This window comes from Oncorhynchus nerka, linkage group LG9a (genome assembly GCF_034236695.1).
Source record: "Oncorhynchus nerka isolate Pitt River linkage group LG9a, Oner_Uvic_2.0, whole genome shotgun sequence".
Lineage (NCBI taxonomy): Eukaryota > Metazoa > Chordata > Actinopteri > Salmoniformes > Salmonidae > Oncorhynchus > Oncorhynchus nerka.
This window is the reverse complement of record NC_088404.1, coordinates 56,069,410-56,090,290: the sequence shown is the minus strand read 5'-3', so window position 1 is coordinate 56,090,290 and position 20,881 is coordinate 56,069,410. Positions and strand designations below refer to the sequence as shown.

At 41.5% G+C, this 20,881-nt stretch overlaps 1 protein-coding gene across 19 annotated transcripts in view; it reads left to right on the top strand.

Moving 5' to 3' along the window:
* LOC115134571 (AP-3 complex subunit beta-2) overlaps window positions 1-20,832 on the top strand; it is a 90,893-nt gene extending 70,061 nt beyond the window's left edge. For 6 of the 19 annotated variants that reach the window (XM_029668712.2, XM_029668710.2, XM_029668711.2 and 3 more), the window contains 11 exons: window positions 2,473-2,587; window positions 3,371-3,557; window positions 7,955-8,126; window positions 9,974-10,061; window positions 10,433-10,545; window positions 15,130-15,358; window positions 15,649-15,733; window positions 15,969-16,066; window positions 16,582-16,602; window positions 18,104-18,242; window positions 18,485-20,832. In XM_029668712.2, the coding sequence (XP_029524572.1) occupies window positions 2,473-2,587; window positions 3,371-3,557; window positions 7,955-8,126; window positions 9,974-10,061; window positions 10,433-10,545; window positions 15,130-15,358; window positions 15,649-15,733; window positions 15,969-16,066; window positions 16,582-16,602; window positions 18,104-18,242; window positions 18,485-18,671 (1,434 nt within the window). In that variant the 3' untranslated portion in view covers window positions 18,672-20,832. Of the gene's footprint in view, window positions 1-1,581; window positions 1,621-2,472; window positions 2,588-3,370; window positions 3,558-7,954; window positions 8,127-9,973; window positions 10,062-10,432; window positions 10,546-15,129; window positions 15,359-15,648; window positions 15,734-15,968; window positions 16,067-16,581; window positions 16,603-18,103; window positions 18,243-18,484 lie in introns of all 19 variants that reach the window. The other 13 variants (XM_029668709.2, XM_029668706.2, XM_029668698.2 and 10 more) reach the window with 6 other exon arrangements.
* The last annotated feature ends 49 nt before the right edge of the window (window positions 20,833-20,881 follow it).

Here is a 20,881-nt window from a genome sequence, read left to right as displayed (position 1 = left end):
TTTAGGTCAGTGCGGATGTTGCCTGTAATCCATTGCTTCTGGTTGGGATATGTACGCACTGTCACTGTGGGGATGATGTCATCAATGTACTTTATTAATGAAGCCGGTGACTGATGTGGTAAACTCCTCAATGCCATCGGATGAATTCCGGAAAATATTCCAGTCTGTGCTAGGGAAACAGTCCTGTAGCTTAGCATCCGCTTCATCGGACAACTTCTGTGTTGCCTGAGTCAATGGTACTTTCTGTTTGAGTGTTTGCTTCTAAGGAATCAGGAGGATGGAGTTATGGTTAGATTTGCCAAATGGAGGCAAAAGGAAGGAAGAGGAGGAAGAGCTTTGTATTTGTTTCTGTGTGTGGAGTAAAGGTGATCTAGATTTCTTTCTCCTGTAGTTGCACATGTGACATGCGGGTAGAAATTTGATTAAACAGATTTCAGTTTCCCTGCGTTAAAAAAAACGCAACTAGGGGCGCTGCCTCTGGATGAGCATTTTCTTGTTTGCTTATGGCCCTATACAGCTCGTTGAGTGCGGTCTTATTGCCAGCATTGGTTTGTGGTGGTAATTAGACAGCTACGAAAAATATAGATGAAAATTATTGGTAAATAGTATGGTCTACAGTTTTTTATTAAGTATTCCAACTCCGCTGAGCAGTACTACAGGATGTAAATATTAAAGATCGCACACTAGCTGTGGCACCATATTAAAAAAGATTGGTGTTGGATGTCAAAGTGCCGATTGGTTTAGATGGGAATTCACTTATTACTTAGCTGAGCCTATAAAGGATGGTAAATTGCTACAGGTATTCTATGAACGTATTTCAAGAATGAATGCTATAGAAGTCCAAGTCAGCTCTGTCTCTTATAGCTATTTATATAAAGAGAAAGTTTCAGTTTTGAAATGGACTGTAGCTAGATGGATAGTTAGGCTACTGGTCTCTAATTTTAGTAGCTGAAATTGGACTTGTGTTAGTGGTACAGTTTGTGTATTTTGCGTGTGAACTGCTGTGTTTGACTCTTTCTTGTTGTGCGGTGTGTGCCAACCTTGTTTCCAATCCAAAATCTGCCTCTCTCGATCTTCTATGTTCTTCTCCTCATGTATTCCACCGTTCAACCCCCGCTGGATTCATTCAATCAAGGTTGCACTACCATAGCGAAGTTCAATAAGCAAACACCACCTCATGCTTTACCATTGATGTATAGTCTTAGATATTGGATGTACCGTAATGATTATGATAACCATAAGTAATTGTGAATTTGTTAACTTGAACTGTATTAAGTTATTTAATAACTTGGTTAAAGTAAGTTAACAAATTGCTAGTTGAAGTAATTTCAAGTTGTTGAAGTAATGTTTAAAGTACTTCGGTAATGTTGTTTAATGAATGCTTAAGAGAGTAAGATAAGGCCTTGTAGTAACAATCGCTTAGAAGTGAAAACTGTTTTTGAACATCTACAGTATTGAGTAAGTGCAACTTGAATCCGTCTGTTCCTTTTTGCCTTGTTTTTTTATACCTCTTTCTAGACTTTTCTTCCTTTTTGTCATCTCACTTCCATCCCAATCTTTTTCTTTCTTCCGTCCTGCCAGGTTATTACGCTGCTTGAAAGAGTCACAACTTTAACCAGCGTGAGTCAGTCAGTGGCAAAGAGCTTGCCTCTTTGAGCCTCCCCCCTCCTTCCCCAAAGCGCCAAAGTGCTTTTTGACACCCCAGGCCTACCGTAGCTGCTGTTCTGTGCCTAGCTAACTCAGCAAAACTACCCAGCTCAGCAACCTCCTCTGCCTCTACCATTAAAGAGTCGATTCCTTCAGAAGAGTTGACGGTCCTCCCACTTGTTGAAACTTCTCTTCTTCTTACTTTTTGTGGTTGTTGTTGTTGTCTTTTGCATGTGAGATAAACAACTAACATACTGTATCAGGAAGAATAGAAAAGAATACACCCTGGTTAATACAATACATTTGAATGTTGTTACATTTTTCAGTGCCAGGACATTGACTACTCCTGGAGGACATCACATCTTTATTGGAACTACTCCCTTTAAAAAATCTAAATCAAACACTATTACCAAACTGGCCATGAAGGCATCACCTTGGTGCTGCCACCTAGCTGTGGAAAACGATAAATACAAGTTAAACATGTTATACAGTACATGTTATGACAATTGTGTAAACTAAAGCTTCCCGGGACTGTACCATAATGGATGCCCATTATGGCTGGTTGGTTTGTTTCACAGGGTCGGCCCCAGGGGGAAGCAGTCATGGCCATGCTGCGTCTTCGATCCTTGGCTGCATCCGAAATGGCACCCCATTCCCCTATAGCGCGCTACTTTTGACCTGAGCCCTTATGCGGGCCCTGGTCAAAAGTATTGCATTAGGGAATACGGTGGCATTTCGGATGAACCCCTCTTCTCTGCTTCCATTGAAATGCTTCGGACGTGGTGGTGACACGGCTGACTCTTTGCCCTCTGACCTCTTTGCCAGGTGCCGGAGTGGACCAAGTGCAGCAGCCGTGAGAAAAGGAAAGAAAAGAAGGCGGACAAGCCATTCTACTCTGACTCGGAGGGCGAGTCTGGCCCGACCGAGTCTGCTGACAGTGGTGACTAGGGCTGCTTACTTCCATTCACAACCTCACAACCCGCTTCACCACACGTGCTAGCATGAAGAATAATACTGTGATAACGTAAAAAGCGTTTGTGTGTGCAACCGTGGAAATGTTTGCCTATATGTGTTTTATCATGTCCTACGAGTAGGGTTGCAAAGGGAGGGTATATTACGTTTACCAGTAAACCACCAGAATTTGGGAAACATTCAAGGATTTTATGTAATTTTTATAAAATAATAAGATAAGATGATTTTTAAATTAAAGACAATTATGAAAAATCTGTAAAACATTATCCTAAATATAACCCATCAATTTAGTGAATACCGTTGGTGTTTAATATCAGGGTTTCAGCATGAAATACCCTTTATATTTTTACTCACTTTTATTTATTTTACTATGTCAATATGTCTTTGTTGTAAATGTTTTGGAGGCAGTTGTGAAAAAAGTAAATAGTTGTGACAGTTGCAGAGTTATTTGAAAATGATGCCATTGTTGATTCAATGCTTTTGAAATTTATTGGCTTATTTTCCACTATAACCTCATAGAAAATGGGGAGAGATATAAAGATGAACAAAAAATATATATTTTATATGAATCCATTTTAAAAAAAAGTTATTCAAGTATAAATGACCAAAGTTGCCGTAGATGGCCTGTTCATTTTTTTACATTCTGAAAATGCCAATAACCTACAGGTCTTTTGCAACCCGACCTTTAAGTATATGAGAAAGAATTTGTGTAGCATGGGATGAATAGAAACCTATCCTCTCCACCCCCCAGCCTCAGACACAGCCAGCGGCTCAGAGAGTGGCAGTGGCAGTGAGGAGAGCGGCTCGGGATCCGAGAGTGAGGAGAGCAACGAGGAGTCTGAGTCTGCAAGCGAGGAGGACGAGGAGGAAGAGGGGAAGAAGAAAAAGAAGAATGTGGAGAAGATCAAAGCAAGGAAACCTGTTCCAGAAAGTGAAAGGTAGCACACATTTTTCGCTTAAAGAAATGTTTCCGGAAAATTGAAAACTACCTTGTTATTTTTTAAACCTCACGTTTTGGAATCGACATGTCAGTGTATTGTTTATTATTCATTTATGAACCATCTACATTCTAACCTGCCAACCTTTAGAACGTGCTCGTTCCTGTGATGTAGTGAACCCCCACTCTGAAGCAAGTTTTCAAGTGGCTGCATGGCTTACCATTTAGTTATTTTGATAACAGTGAAAATACATTGAATGCATCAATCAAATCCATGCATCATAAGTGATAAAACATTTAAAATGATAAGTTAGATGTATTAAACCTCGGTAGTGGTTTCATAGATCTCTTTCAATGTATTTCTCTGTAAACCAGAAAATGTTGAGCGCTAAAGATGGCATTGTAGGCACACATTAGAAGATCATTGTTAACCCAATCAGAAAAACTATGCTCACAACTTGTATCTCCGAAATTATGTTTTTGGTGTATTTTGTTAACATTTTGGAATATATTGTGGAATAAGCTATAAGATTTTTACAAGGCACGCGTCCATCCATCTGGTCAGGCTCCATAGACGGGCACATTGCTCACTGCTCCCGAGTATACTACTCGTCAATGTCTAGTCTCTTGACAACAAGGTATACGAAATTCGAGCAAGGGTTGCCTTCCAGGGAGACCTCAGAGATTGTAACATTCTCTGTTTCACGGAAACATTGCTCACTCGGGATATGTTATCAGAGTCAGTACAGCCACCCGGTTTCTTCACACATCACGCCGACAGAAACAAACATCTCTCTGGTAAGAAGAAGGACAGGGGTGTTTGCCTTTTGATTAAAGAGTCTTGGTGTGATCATAACAACATACAGGGACTCAAGCCCTTTTGCTCACCTGACCTAGAATTCCTTACAATCAAATGCCACCTGCATTATCTACCAAGAGAATTATTTTCGATTATAATCACAGCCGTGTATATCCCCCCCCAAGCAGACACCTCGACGGCCCTGAAAGAACTTCATTGGACTCTATGTAAACTGGAAACCATATATCCTGAGGCGCATTTATTGTAGCTGGGGATTTTAACAAAGCTACTCTGAAAACAAGGCTCCCTAAATTTGATCAGCATATCGAATGCACGACCTGGGCTGGCAAAATTCTGGATCATTGCTACTCTAACTTCCGCGACGCATACAAATCCATCCCTCGCCCTCCTTTCAGCAAATCTGACCACGACTCCATTTCAAGATTGCTTCGATCATGTGAACTGGGATATGTTCCTGATAGCCTCAGACAATATTGATAGATACGCTGATTCAGTGAGCGAGTTTATTAGCAAGTGCATCGGTGATGTTGTACCCACAGTGACTATTAAAACCTTTCCCAACCAGAAACTGTGGATTGATGGCAGCATTCGTGCAAAACTGAAAGCGCAAACCACTGCTTTTAATCTTGGCAAGGCAACCGGAAACATGATCGAATATAAACAGTATAGTTATTCCCTCCGCAAGGCAATCAAACAAGCTAAGTGTCAGTATAGAGACAAAGTAGAGTCACAATTCAACGTCTCAGGCACAAGACCTATGTGGCAGGGTCTACAGTCAATCACGGATTACAAAAAGAAAACCAGCCCGTTGTGGACACCTACGTCTTGCTCCCAGACAAATTAAACAACTTCTTTGCTCGCTTTGAGGACAATACAGTGCCACTGACACGACCCGCTACCAAAACCTGCGGGCTCTCCTTCACCGCAGCCAACATGAGTAAAACATTTCAAACGTGTTAACCCTCGCAAGGCTGCCGGCCCAGACGGCATCCCTAGCCGCGTCCTCAGAGCATGCTGGTGTCTTGGTGTGTTTACGGACATATTCAATCAATCCCTATCCCAGTCTGCTGTTCCCACATGCTTCAAGAGGGCCACCATTGTTCCTGTTCCCAAGAAAGTTAAGGTAACTAAGCTAAACGACTATCCCCCATTGCACTCACTTCCGTCATCATGAAATGCTTTGAGAGACTAGTCAAGGACCATATTACCTCCACCCTACCTGACACCCTCCAATTTGCTTACCGCCCCAATAGGTCCACAGACGACGCAATCACACTGCACACTTCCCTAACCCATCTGGACAACAGGAATACCTATGTAAGAATGCTGTGCATCGATTACAGCTCAGCATTTAACATCATAGTACCCTCCAAACTCGTCATTAAGCTCGAGACCATAGGTCTTGACCCCGCTCTTTGCAGCTGGGTCCTTGACTTTCTGATGGGCCGCCCCCAGGTGGTGAGCGTAGGAAACAACAGCTCCACCCCGTTGATCCTCAACACTGGAGCCCCACAAGGGTGCGTTCTCAGCCCTCTCCTGTACTCCCGGTTCACCCATGACTGCGTGGCCATGCACACCTCCAACTCAATCATCAAGTTTGCAGACGACAGTACAGTGTTAGGCTTGATTACCAACAACGACGAGACGGCCTACAGGGAGGAGGTGAGGGCCCTCGGAGTGTGGTGTCAGGAAAATAACCTCACACTCAACGTCAAAAAAACAAAGGAGATGATTGTGAACTTCAGGAAACAGCAGAGGGAGCACCCGCCTATCCACATCGACGGGACAGTAGTGGAGAGGGTAGAAAGTTTTAAGTTCCTCGGCGTACACCTCACGGACGAACTGAAATGGTCCACCCACACAGACAGCGTGGTGAAGAAGGCGAAACAGTGCCTCTTCAACCTCAGGAGACTGAATAAATTTGGCTTGTCACCAAAAGCACTCACAAACTTTTACAGATGCACAATCGAGAGCATCCTGTCGGGCTGTATCACCACCTGGTACAGCAACTGCTCCGCCCATAACCGTAAGGCTCTCCAGAGGGTAGTGAGGTCTGCACAACGCATCACCGGGGGCAAACTACCTGCCCTCCAGGACACCTAACACCACCCGATGTCACAGGAAGGCCATAAAGATCATCAAGGACAACAACCACCCGAGCCACTGCCTGTTCACCCCACTATCATCCAGAAGGCGAGGTCAGTACAGGTGCATCAAAGCTGGGACCGAGAGACTGAAAAACAGCCATCACTAACATTGAGTGGCTGCTGCCAACATACCGATTAAAATCTCTAGCCACTTTAATCATTAAAAACTGGATGAAATAAATGTATCACTAGTCACTTTAAACAATGCCACTTTATATAATGTTTACATACCCTACATTACTCATCTCATATGTATATACTGTACTCTATACCATCTACTACATCTTGCTTATGCAGCGAGGCCATCGCTCATCCATTTATTTATATGTACATATTCTTATTCATTCCTTTACACTTGTGTGTTTATAAGGTAGCTGTTATGAAATTGTTAGATATTACTGCATGGTCGGAACTAGAAGCAGAAGCATTTCGCTACACTCGCATTAACATCTGCTAACCATGTGTATGTGACCAATAACATTTGATTTGACATTAATTGACAAGAACAGCTCAAGAACAGAAGTACATCCATTTAAAAATGGCACACGTAGCCTACATATCAATCCATACACACAAACTATCTAGGTCAAATAGGGGAGAGGTTTTGTGCCGTGAGGTGTTGCTTTGCTTTTTTTTTAACCAGGTTTGCTGTTAATTTGAGCAATATGAGATGGGAGTTCCATGAAATAATGACTCTATATAGTGCTGTATGCTTTTTTGAATTTGTTCTGGATTTGGGGACTGTGAAAAGACCCCTGGTGGCATGTCTGGTGGGGTAAGTGTGTGTGTCAGAGGTGTGTTTAAGTTACATTATCACATTCGCTTGCTGGTTTGCCATACTAACCTGACGAGACCATGCATGACAACCGGAGCTGATAGACAATGTTGATTGGCAGGTGGAACGATGTCCAATGAGGTTGCAAGATTAAAGTGGGAGGTGGGATCAGGTCAGCACAGTATTGTCCAATGAGCCCAACATGAACACCCCACATGCACACCACAGTTTTTTTCTTCTCTTCTCTTCTCACACTTTACAGAGGCTCGAGAACAATGATGTGATGATGTACACAATTGTGCACAATTTTCGGGGACACATTTTGGCTCGTGAGCGCTACTTTCAAAACTACTGGCTAAAATTATTACAAAACCGTTATAATGTATCTTTAATATCAGCCATTGACGATGAATTGTTGGCCCTAATCTCAATTATACATAAACTGGATAATGATTAAAGAGGAATTCGAGTCAAAAGTTTAAATTGTACGTTTTTTCTTTACCTATTAATTCATATTCAATCTGATGTGTGTAACCCAAAGAATGTAGACAAAACCTGTAGCAGAGCACTAGGAAATGCAATGCTTTGACATGAGCTCTAAAGATGTGAAATTCCTTCATTAAACCTTTTTATACTTGTTTACCATTGCATCACAGTGAGCCGAGCAGTGGAGAGGATGTGAAGAAAAGCGAGAAGAAGAGCAAACCGCGGATTGGTAGCTCCGAGTCAGAATCCGAGGAGGACGACGACAGTGAGTCAGAGAGCAGCGAGTCAGAGGAGGAGGAGTCAGAAGAGGAGTCAGAGGAGGAGACCAAGAAGAAAAAGAAGGTGGGTAATGAGAGACTCGAAAATACACGTACTACAGATATACACACACACACACACAGTGAGAGACGTAAACACACACATTCTAAATTGGCATTATTTGATATTGGCATAAAGCACATAGATATTCTTTGATGTCAACATTCCCAGTGGACTATCAAATAAAGAAAGTCGCACACTCCATGAATAAACTCCCAGCAATGTAATGTGTATTTACCAATGTTTCGGCATCACTGTGCCTTCCTCAGTGTAATGTCATGAATACTTTGAAACAGGTTATGTAGACAGACACTCAGTGCAATTAGTGTAACTAATGACAATAGTGAGGGGTGTGTCATAATGATTAAATTAATTAAAATGAATTGGTGAAACTGTTACAAAATAGTTTAAAAATATTACATATATTACGCTATTGTTATCATATAGAAACATGGAATATTGTACATAATATTAGCATCAACATAAATTGTTTCATTCAATTTAACATAATAATTTCGTATTTTATTTTTGTTACATGTAATCTTTTGGTTCAACCTTAATATATAATGAACATCGTCAACAGGGGGAACATGTAAAAAATAATTTTTCAATTTATAAGACTTCATAAAGGAAAAACGTAACACCAATTCTACATTGGCATTATCTGATGGTTGGCATAAAGCACGTATATATTCTCTGATGTCAACATTCCCAATGGATACAGTAAACTAATAAACTTAAAGGGCAATTCTGCCACTTTTCAACCTCATATTCATAATCTCCACCACCAACCAGTTTCTACATATGTGAAAACAGTGTTTCTATGAGCGATCCATGGTTAAAATAGAAATGCTTCTCAGTGACATCACAAGGTAGGATCAAAAACTGCAATGAATTTCTAGCCCAAGGGAGGGTATTTTCTTGCTCCCGTCAAATAAAATGTTTTAAGTTTTGATGTCATTAGGTAGAACTTGTTAACAAAAGATTATACAAAATGTCGAAATTCGCCATTTTCACATATATTGACACTGGTATTGTGCTGGAGATAATGAAAATGAGGTTGAAAAGTCGTGGAGTTACCCTAGGCACTACTTTCATTTATCTGCATGTCTAGCCCTTATATTTAGCCTCACAATGAAGTGTTTTACAATTTGACATAAACAGTTTTATTGACAAATGTAAAAAAAAATACAAAATACAAAAAATAAGGTCTGCCAAGTAAAAACCTGATAAACATGAATTTATGTTTGCTCATTGGGAAATGAATATCCAACTAGTCAGTGGCAAATGTGAAGTTTGGAATTTGTGACAGCAACTATCTGAGCTTATTACAGTATTATAGACAGTATGTCCTGGGATTTCCTATGCTCTTCAATGTAGAAAAACACCTTACCTTCAAAAAACTGTTGTATGGCTTGTGAGCGTCATAGAGCAAACAATGCATGCAAAACATGCACGATTACATGTACGTGTTCGAAAGAGTCTCCGCTCAAACCACTCTGGCTTTAGAGACGTTTTTGTGAGAAGAACCGTCCGCAGGCCCCTTTGGGAACCGCCCTTGTCTCACAAACACTGCCTTAGCTCAGCCCAAGTTAATCACACAGACTAGTGATTGGTTTAAATGGATGCAGAAGAGATGGATTAATCCAATGGTTCAACAGAAGTCTGTAGCTCAAACACACTATGTTTTAAAAGGGGTTAGAAGTCCAAAACGCGCCAGCGTGGGACTGTATGAACATATTCCTTTGCTTTCATGCACAAGTGGTAATATAGTTTATATCTATTTACTTTTCCCCCTCCTTTTATACACTATATTCAGGTGGCAGGTCTCCTTCTGCTTGTGGGTTAGTTTCTCTTTCTCTTCTTTTCAGACCACAGCATCTAAACCTCCATCCAAACCACCCAAAAAAGAGAACAAGAAAGAAAAGAAAGAAATGTCTCTGCTAGATTTTGATGACTGTAAGTTCACCTCCTTTTTACTAAATCCACGATATCAGGAATACAGTGACAGTCTGCACTTTCCTCCTCAAGTGGTCCTACATAGAATTTGAATGGGATGATGAACGATTGGTAATGGATGTCACTGGATAAGTCTATTTTAATTATTTGCAGATTAATCCCTATTATTTCAAATTCGAAATCAAATGTTTAAAATCTAATATATCCGTGTCTGTGGTACTGAACATTGCAACTTCAGAAGTCCACAATCGCCATTGTCCATGATGCAGAATCGCCGCTATTTGCTTGTTTGTTTACATTAGCGCAGCATCAGACTATACATGATTGCTCCCCAGTCTTTGAGAATACGCTGTGCTCTTTCCTCTTCCTAGTTGACCCCGCTCCATCTCCGTCTCAAGTCACGCCCCTCAACAACTTCCTGTCCAGCAGCCTAGTGACAGATCTGGAGGGCTTGTCCCTGACCGACAACGTTCTGTCCCCTACGGTGAGTACCCTTTCTAGGACAAACTACCCATAGCCCCTAACCCCCGAAGGCCTAAGCACTTCATATAGATGTAGATTGCTAGAGAAAGATCATGTAGATTTAAAGAGAGATTAAGTACCATACATTCCAAGCTTTATAACATTTTATGAGTGCCAATTTTACTGAATATTTTTGAAGATGTATAGTATTTTCTGGTAAATTTGAGCGGGTAACTGTAGTATCATCTAAAATCAGAAGGCACAACAATGAGGTTCTAGCTTCAGCATGTTTACTAGCCTAGTCTGTGCATGTCATACATGGGTACGGATACCCACAAGGGCCATCCTACTACATCTTCCCCTCTCCAATGAAAAATAATTCAACATTTATAACCACTGAAGCATAACTGAAATGCAATTTGGAAACCACTATTATTCTCTTTAACACTTATGCAATAACTTAGCTACAGTCTCTTTTTGCTGGGTATGGTCCCCAACAGTATGCATTCTATTCATGTAACATAGTCTTTCAGCCACTCTGGTGGCTTCACATCCCTTTTTGGGCGAGCTTGTGGCTCTGTGAGCATTCTCTCTCCTTCTCCCTCTTTTTGTGCGTTGTCTGTGGACTCCTCAGCCTGTGTGCCTAGTAGATCTGGAAGAGCTCTGAGGTGTTTTGTTAATCCGTACCTCCTCGGAGCCTGTGTCCATGATGCAGTGGTGTAACTCTGTATGGTAACAGAGCCATGTACGGATCCTTGTTCTTTTTTATCAGTCCTTTGACTGTTTTCACAGCTCTCTCTACCTCACCGTTGCTCTGTGCATGGTAGGGGTTTCTGGTCACGTGTGAAGTTCATATTCTACGGCAAATGCAGAAAAGGAGCTTGCGGAGAATTGGGGATCTGTAACCAGGACCTCAGCAACCCCTTGCCCAGAAAGAATTGACTTTAGTACATTGATAACACCAGCTGATGTGGTTATGGGTGTCTTTTTTCCATAAGTTCTTATCTGCCCCTACCTTTTGCCATTGCTGTTTTGGCAGCTCCCTCGCCATCATTGGTTCAGGATGACAAGGTTAACATTGTGCACACACCTCACACTGGGCCACCAGCTTGGCAATCTAAGTGCTCAGACCCAGCCACCACACCGACTGTTGAGCCCTCTGTCTGCATTTGGTTATCCCCATGGGTCCCTCATGCACTCTCTAGAATTTCCGGTTGTAGAGTCTCTGGGATAACACTCCGTTGTCCTTTCATGAGAAGGTCTCCATTACAGTGGAAGTCACGTTGGTGCACCCAATAGGGCTTCAGCAGCTGATGCAGTTCCTCCTGCCTGGGCCTTCCCTTTTTGCACTGCTGTACTATCTGTCGGCAGATGTGGTCTCGTTGTTGCTCCTCTGCAATCTGCTGCAGTTTGGTCTGAGATGCAGGTAGACTGTCTCTTACTGCATTAATGGACACCTGTACCTCCCCCTCTAGACATGGCTCCTCCTCTGTTAATGGACGTTTAATTGGGGCATGGAGAGTGCGTCTGCTGTGATCAGTACCTTCCCTGGCGCATACACCATATTGTAGGTGAACCTCGGCAATCTGAGGCGGAAGCGCAGGACTCTGGGAGGCAAGTCGTCCAGTGCTTTTGTCCCTAACAGAGCCAACAGTGGTTTGTGGTCAGTCTCTGCTGTAAACTGCAGGTCTCTTTCAGGTTTTGTAGTCACCTTCCTAGGCCAGAAAACACTTTTGGAAATGTATTTTGGAAAACATCCCTTGGGTCCTCCAGTTCAATTGCTGGCAGCCCCAGCAACGGTCTGGCCAGAGAGTGAATGGCAAAGACAGGTTGGATGGCACTTTTTGTCTTTACTCTCCAGTTTACTTACCAACTGCCCTACCACTGGTAATATCTTACAGTTTTTAGTTTGTAGAGAGCAAAGGGCCATTTCTACTATAGCTATACAGTTTTGTGGGGATTTCGGTCACTGCTGCCCATGTGTCTGGTTTAAATGACACAACCTCCCCATTGAGTTTGATATCCGAGTGCCCGCCATCATTGTTTTTTCCTTACTTGTCCCAGAAAGATGCTGTCCTACTGTAGCTGCTGTTCCTCCTCTGAGACCTCATGCATTTGCTTTGTATTTGTATTTATTATGGATCCCCATTAGCTGCTGCCAAGGCTACTCTTCCTGGGGCTACTCTTCCTGGGGTCTAGCAAAATTAAGACAGTTTATACAATTTTAAAAACATTACAATACCTCCACATGCCCTCAGGCCTCTACTTTACCAGTACCACATATATACAGTACAAAATCCATGTGTACGTGTGTGTATAGTGCGTATATTATCGTGTGTGTGTGTATGCATGTGTCTGTGCCTATGTTCGTGTTGCTTCACAGTCCCCGCTGTTCCATAAGATGTTTTTTTATCTGTTTTTTACATCTAATTTAACTGATTGCATGAGTTACTTGATGTGGAATAGAGTTTCTGCAGCATTAGTAAAGATGTGATCAATACATGTTGAGGAATTCATTACTGTGCTGTTTGTAACTACCCTGGTAGGTTGACTGTTAACCTGAACCAGGTTACAGCCACTGGTTACTATTTGAATCTTTTTCTTGAGTGGGCAGCTTGATGAAAGCCAGTCAATATTTAAATCACCCAGAAAATATACCTCTCTGTTGATATCACATACATTATCAAGCATTTCACACGTCATCCAGATACTGACTGTTAGCACTTGGTGGTCTATAGCAGCTTCCCACCAGAATGGCCTTTACGTGATCGACAGACTGCTGAAAAGTGACATTTCCTGCATTCCGCATCCTTTGCTGGGCAATCTTCCCATCTGTGGAAAGGGGAATATCCCACATTTGCGACAAACACTTGAACTGGCTACTGGTGCTGTCTGTGATTGTTTTCTCCTCGTCGGTCTCTGTTCTGTGTTCCCCTCCATTTTTGTTGTTGCACGGTATGAAAACGCATGTGTTTCCTCACTCTCTTCACTCTGCAAGGAGCTGATGTGGTGCAACATTGTCTGCTGGTATTTTTACTGTCTCACTCTGCCTAACCTTGTTTACAGCTTTGGACAAGGGAAGCTGGGAATCCAACTGTAACTTTTCAGAAAGTGAGATATTTCTTATTCCCACTACAATCTGATCTCGGGTCAACTCTTCCCTGAGTGCGCCAATCCGACAATGTTCCGCTAGCTTGTGAGCAGCTGTGATAAAACTGTTGGTGGTTTCTCCCTGCTCCTGTTTGCCCACATTAAGCCTAGCTCTCTCAAATATAATGTCTCCCTACGAAATGCATTTCAACACAGTCTTTAATGGCACAGTAGTTAAGTTTATCTTCCTCAGTCAACGGTGAAGCATTTAATATATCCTCGCCTTCATCACCCATAGAGTAGATCAGTGTATTATCTTGAAATGCCAAATTTTTCACATTTAAGCCTGAAGCTACTCTGTACCTTTCAAAGCGCCTGATCCATTTCGGCCAGTTTTGAATGTACGTACAATCTAAATTCTCCAGGGGACTAATGCAAAATCCGTCAGCATAAGCCACTGGCCTGTCCATGTTTGCACGAGAGCCCGTTGAACTTGGGAGTCGCAAACCCTGAAATCCCGCCAGTTCCTTCCTCTTGCAACATGTGCTAGCAGTAACTTAGTCCTTCCTCATTAGTCCTTGCTAGCCCAATGATGATCTGCTCTGTTTATCTCCAACACCGTGCCCTCTTTGCTTTGAAACAGCCTGTCGGCCTGAATGTATGATTTACTTCACGTTTATGTGATTATTAAAACCACTTCTGACACAATGTAGTATCATCTAAAATAAGGAAGTGCCGTGTCTGTTTTCTCCTCATTACACACCACAGACCAACAGATATTCTTTACATCAATATTATAGGAATCACTACCAAACTTAATATATGACCCCTTATACACTTTATTAGGCCCAGCCTTTGGAACTTTGGTTTTCATAGATATGACTACTATATTGTGATCATTACATCCAATGGATCTAGATACTGCTTTCAAGCAAATTTCTGCAGCATTAGTAAAGATGTGATCAATACATGTTGATGATTTCATTCCTGTGCTGTTTGTAACTACCCTGGTGGGTTGACTGATAACCTGGTTTCAGGCTCTGGTTACTGTTTGAAGCTTTTTCTTGAGTGGGCAGCTTGATGAAAGCCAGTCAATATTTAAATCACCCAGAAAATATACCTCTCTGTTGATATCACATACATTATCAAGCATTTCACACGTCATCCACATACTGAATGTATGATTTACTTGGTAAGTCCATCACGTTTATGTGATTATTAAACCCACTTCTGACACAATGCAGTATCATCTAAAATAAGGAGGTACAACAACGAGGTTCTTGCTTCAGCATGTTTACTAGCCTAGTCTGCACATGTCATATATAGTCATACATAGGTATGGATACCCACAAGGGCCAACCTACTACAGTAACCCCAACTGGGATTCTAAACTGTGTCCAGCGACAGTCAACCCAACACTATAGCCAGTGTCCAGGTGTTTGATACAATATGTAAGCCTGCTTGGCTGTACATGCAGTTTTTACTCAACCCCCCCCTACCTGTTTCCGTACCACAGACCATCGTCCCATCCGGCAATCTGAAGACCTACGAGCTGCTCCACCGTATCACCGGCGAGGGCCTGTCAGTGGAGTACTGCTTCAGCCGCCAGCCGTTCAGCCCCGACCCGCACATGGTGGCAGTCAAAATCCAGTTCACCAACAGCGCCACCTCCGAGGCCAAGAGCCTGCACATGGAGGACGCCAAGTTGCAATCAGGCATGAGGATCAAAGAGTTCCCTGAGATCGGTCAGTCAACATTTCACAACAGAATTCCTCTTTTAATAGTTTTGAAAAGGGGTTCTAAAAGGATCCTTTGAGGACCGGTAGGGTTCTACATGGAACCCTTTTTTATCTGAAGAATACTTTTTGGAAAAGCGAATTGAAAGAAATGGTTCTTTGTTGGGTTTGCAACGGGGTCAGTTTTAAATTAGAATTACACCTCAGTCATTCAGTGATCTATCTAGGTAGCTGTTTGTCATTGTTCTGGGCTAGTTAGTGCACTGTCACTTTTACCTAGTATCTTGTGTTGTCTTCAGAGGTGTTACCTGCGGGCGAGACTGTCAGCGTGGTGATGGGCATCGATTTCTGTGATTCCACACAGGCAGCCAACTTCCAGCTCTGGTAAGAAAAAGCCTGCTCCCTGCCCCCCCATATGGCCAGTCAAGTATCAAACTAGTGTTGCAAAATTATGGAAACTTGGTTTTTCAGAAATCCTGTTTTTTACTTATTGGGTGTTCTGGAAAACCAGAGAATTCCTGGGAAAGTTTCTGGAATTTTGCGACCCTAATCACTGCACAGTCCTATTGCTCTATTCTCCTATAAGTGAATCATGTCATGTCTTATTGTTCCTTTGCAGCACTCACACCAGGAAGTTCTTTGTGTCGATCCAGCCACCGGTTGGAGAGCTGATGATGCCAATCTTTATGACAGAAAATGAGTTCAAAAAGGAGCAAGGTGAGCACAGGAACCAATGCATGGAAATCAAACAATATGGGCCCCATGTTGACTGCGGTAAAGAAACAATGCTAGTGTCAACAAAGAGTAATACAACTTTACAGTTTTGTAATAGTAAAATCCCTGCATTGATGCAGTGTGTTTTGAGATGTCTTTGCCTCTCTGGGTGTTGTTTTGAGTTGGTATCCAAAAGAACACTCAAGAATTAATACATTTCTGAGGCAAATCATAGTATATTTATTTTTTGTCAGTGATGAATGGCAGTTTCCACCAGTCACTACACAAACTAACCCTAACAATGGCATGTGACTACTACCGCACTATCACCTCTGACTTGATCAAATCCACATCCACCAGGAAACCTTGGTATTCATTCTAACTTGGTTTAATAGCAATAGTCACCCTTGGAGCATAATCACTAACACTGGGCAAGGTTTTCAACTCAAATCCAACCATATTGTGTGTTTAAACGTGTCATATCCTCCGTTCTTCCCTCTTGATACTGGCCCCAATAGAGATGCTATTACAAAGTCTAGGTAAGTTTCCTTTGATAGAACTTGTTCTCGTCAGCTGTCTATGTGCCACCTGCCTTAACAACCTACCCCCCCATACGAGACTCAACCTCTCCTCCCCCATCCTTCCCCTCAACATCTCCCCCCTTGCTTCAAGCTGTTCCCTCCTATACCCCCCACAGCGATATCTAATGCCTGGGTGCCAATGACTATTTGCACTATGTATCTCCAGTTCACTTCAATGGCAGACACAACTGACCTAACCTAACCCGCATCCCAGCCTCTAACATGTACTGTAGCTCCACTGGGAATGACTGGGAATGCTCCACTTAGATCCACTAATCCCAAATCAATGTCCAACAGTAGTTCCGGGAATGCGCAAAGAGGATGTCCAATTTTTTTTTAAATACACTGCATTTGAAACCATTGCGCTCTTCTTTCACAGCATTGATTGTGTTATACAGGCTGTAAGACACATGGGCTGTAACTAATGCATACTGTAGACCACATTCAGATGTTTTAGAGAAGTAGAGCTAACTTAACTTTGTCTGAGTGGTGAGAGGACAGTATAGCATGCTGCTTCCATTTAATGCATATAATGGTGTTTTATAATACATTTTAAGTTAATGGTCATTGTATTCTAGATTTAGTGTGGGGGACGTTTGTGCAGAAGTTTGCTGAATTCAGCTAAATATAACTAAGACGTCACAGAACGAAGAGGGAACATTTCAATCTCTTTCAGGGAGCCTTTTCTATGTTCAAGGAAGTTTGACAGTGATATATGAGAAAATGAGTTTGACAAAAAGACGAGCAGGATAGAAATATGAGTTATAGACCTGCAACATGATAAATAAAGTAATCCACATGCAGGCTATTCCCCTCAAACTCCTGTTTTTTGGCAAATATCAGATTACTTTCTTATTCTTAGGAAAGTGTCACTGCTTTGCGAGATAGTTTTTCACATTAAGCCCATGCTTATGTAATGGCTCATATCTCTAGTCTTTTAATCCTAAGGCATTATATAGTTAGTGTAGTCCTACGAGAATTGTGTAAAACCCAACACTTTTATGGTAGTAGACCCTATAGAGTTGTATGGCTTTTAGATTGTTGTAGTATCAAATGGTATATGGACAAAAATGCCTCCATATAGTGTGAGATATTACACAAGGAGGTTTGGTTAAAACGTTAGGTATTCACGGGACAGTCTCCTATTTTGAAGGAGTCTGGTGACAATGAGCATTCATAAAAACAAAAATTCAATTGACCTTCTTCAAACACATGTTCAATCTCACTCAAGCTGGAACCTGTAATTCATCTTTCCTCGATTCCTCACATCCTCTTTCCTTGCATCCCTAAAAAGGTATTGGAGAAGAAGGTCTGAGGTGAGAGACCTTGGACCGTCTCCTCCAATACGGAGGGGAAGGAGCCGAGGAGATAGGATGCAAGGAATCGCGGAAAGATCAATTGAGATGCAGACTCCTTGACCACTCGTCTGTTGACCACTGCTATTTTGTACTGTCCTCAGGTCAGTTGATGGGCATGAATGAGATCACAGAGAAGCTGACACTGGAGGAGAAGTGTCAGGGCGAGCACGCTGTCGTTCAAAGGGTTACCACTGCCGCCAACCTCAGCCGAGTGCCCTGTGGCTCAGACAAGGAGTGCAGGTGAGGGTGGCGGGCATTTGGAAAAGTTGGCAAAGTTGGCAGATGTCGCCAGAATAAATATTGATATAGATTTTTTTATTTATTGAATTAGTATGTTGCATGTTTTAGTAGACAGGGGAGATAGTAGGGGAATGTGTCAAATAGGAAGTTATGAAATCATGAAAGAATATTGCTGTTTTGTGTCATATTTATTCAACTATTCAACTTCATCTTTACTTCTGCTCTTTGATCTTTGAACTTAGCCATCCTGTACCTCCTCCCCCATTTCCGATTCACAGGTTCGCTGGGAAGACGGTGACCAGTGGCAGCCTTGTACTGGTCAGTGTGGTCACCAAAGAGGACGGGGCCGCCCAGCTGACGGTCAACTGTGAGAAAATGGTGATTGGCACGATGCTGGTCAAGGACATCCTTCAGGCCCTCACACAGTGATGACCCCTAACTCTTGACCCCTGACCTTTGACCCCAGCAATTTCCTTCCTCTCCCACAGCTCGGTTCTGTCTCCCTTTGCTCACTCACATACATACAACCACACATTCATCCACTCCCATTCCAAATACCCCAATACTTAGAGTCCTCTTTCTCTTCCTTAAGATACTGGTAGTCTGATAAGAATATATAGAATACAGGTTTGATCCATCGCTCAATTGATATTCTCCATGTAATGCAGGTTTCAAACAAATTATGATGATTTTTTACTTATACGAGAGACGCAAATCTGGGGGAAATAATAGGCCCCACTTTGACTTTTAAAATCACTTCCTACGAACCGTCGTAACAAATTACAGAATGGCATTACTGTACACGATTTGTAAAGACAATAAGTCATTAAGAATCATCCCACTTATCAAATAAAATCAGTGACGGCGTTGAATCAACATGGAAAACTGATTGGATTTGCAAAAAGTAATCAGCGTAAGGGAATTTTTTTTTTCACACAACTTTTAACCTATATTTGTTTGTTGATTTCACATTGAATTCATGTTAACTCAAAAATGTTTTAATCAAAACTAGACATTGAACTGAGGTCAGTGCCCAGTGGGATGTTTATCCTAACCAAAAATCCTCCTTATCATTTGTCATGACTGCTGTAAAGGTTTGACATGCTCTCTTTAGCCATATCTACGAATGGCTCATGATGTATAGTACATTATTGTCTGAACTAAAGACTGCGAGTCCTCACCTATACTCTTGCTATACTTGTTTCGGCCAAGCGCAAATGTACTATGTAGAAAACACCATGCCTTTAAAAAAATGTAGTGTGGTACCATTACCAACATTACTTAGGTACAGTAACAGGGTATATCATCATCAAGAAAAAAAGTGGTCACTCCTCAATTTACTTTGGTCTGCTGAATGTTCAATGAAGTCCCCTTTTGAATAGTGTAGTTCTCTATTCTCAATCTCTACCGCCTGGCCCGCTAAATGTCATACACATAGAATAGATGTTATTGAGTGGGAGTCCTGCAGTTGAAAATGATATACAGTAAATGTGATTGAATGCATTGCAATATTTAATACAAAATCTAAGGTCTGTGTTAGTGTGTGTCTGTGTCTGTGTGTATGAATGATTTCCAAACATGACAATGTCAAATCATCATGGCCCAAGGCAAACTGTTCTGTAATCAGCAGCTATCTGTGTTTTCCTGCCTTTCCATTGACTTTTGCATATACTTACTGTATTTCCAGTATAGGTTAACCATGCTATATTTAAAAGTGGTTTCTATCATGCTATAAACCCACTGATGTTGTCATAATGAGACCTACGGAAATGGGATCCTAAGGAAACTGCACTATGCTGTCTTGGGCGCCAATGGGTCACACCAGGTAAAGGGCCTTGCTCTGTATCGGGGAGACACGTGATATGATATAACATAACCCACCTGCATATCTGCGAGCTGCCTTCGTGACATAAGTGATGTTATTTATTTATTTGTTTCGATTTTTTTTTGCCATAGGAACATGTATTTGTATCGTCACACCAAAGGAGTTCAATACAGCAAGCATCAATAACAGTTATCATAGAAAGTTGGAGAGTGAAAGAAAAGGGAAAATGACAGCAGTTTTTTACTCCTTGAAATTTGAATTGTTTTATTTGTTCAGTGTCGCACTGGTAAATCTTTCAAGCTTGTGGACTTAATTCACAGGTTTGTGGAGTCATGACACCATCAAAGAACAAATAATTTAAGTTGAATTTACATGTCATTTCAAATTCATTTTACTACTGGTATGCAGACAATTTGAGGACATAATTTGCTTAACTCATACCATTGACCTTGTGAAAAGTACCTTATTGAAAGTACTGTTAAACGTGGCAGTGGTCTATTATTTCCTCCCCTAAAATAGAAAGCTATATATAACTTTAAATGGTTAAACCTTTCTCTCAAAATGAAAACTTTGCAATGAATTTAAGATAATAGTGGATGGAGCAATCATTTAAAGGGTATTGTTATTTTAATGCACACTCGCTTTCTCTTTCTGATGTCATGATTATGGTCTACCATATCTTCTGTGTGGTTATGAAATAATGTGATGTTTAAGCTTTTATTTATTATTCAAATGAAAATAATGAAATAAAACGGATGAAATGTGTCAATGTCTATAGCCTTTTTGTATATGGACCGGAGAGATGGAAAACCTA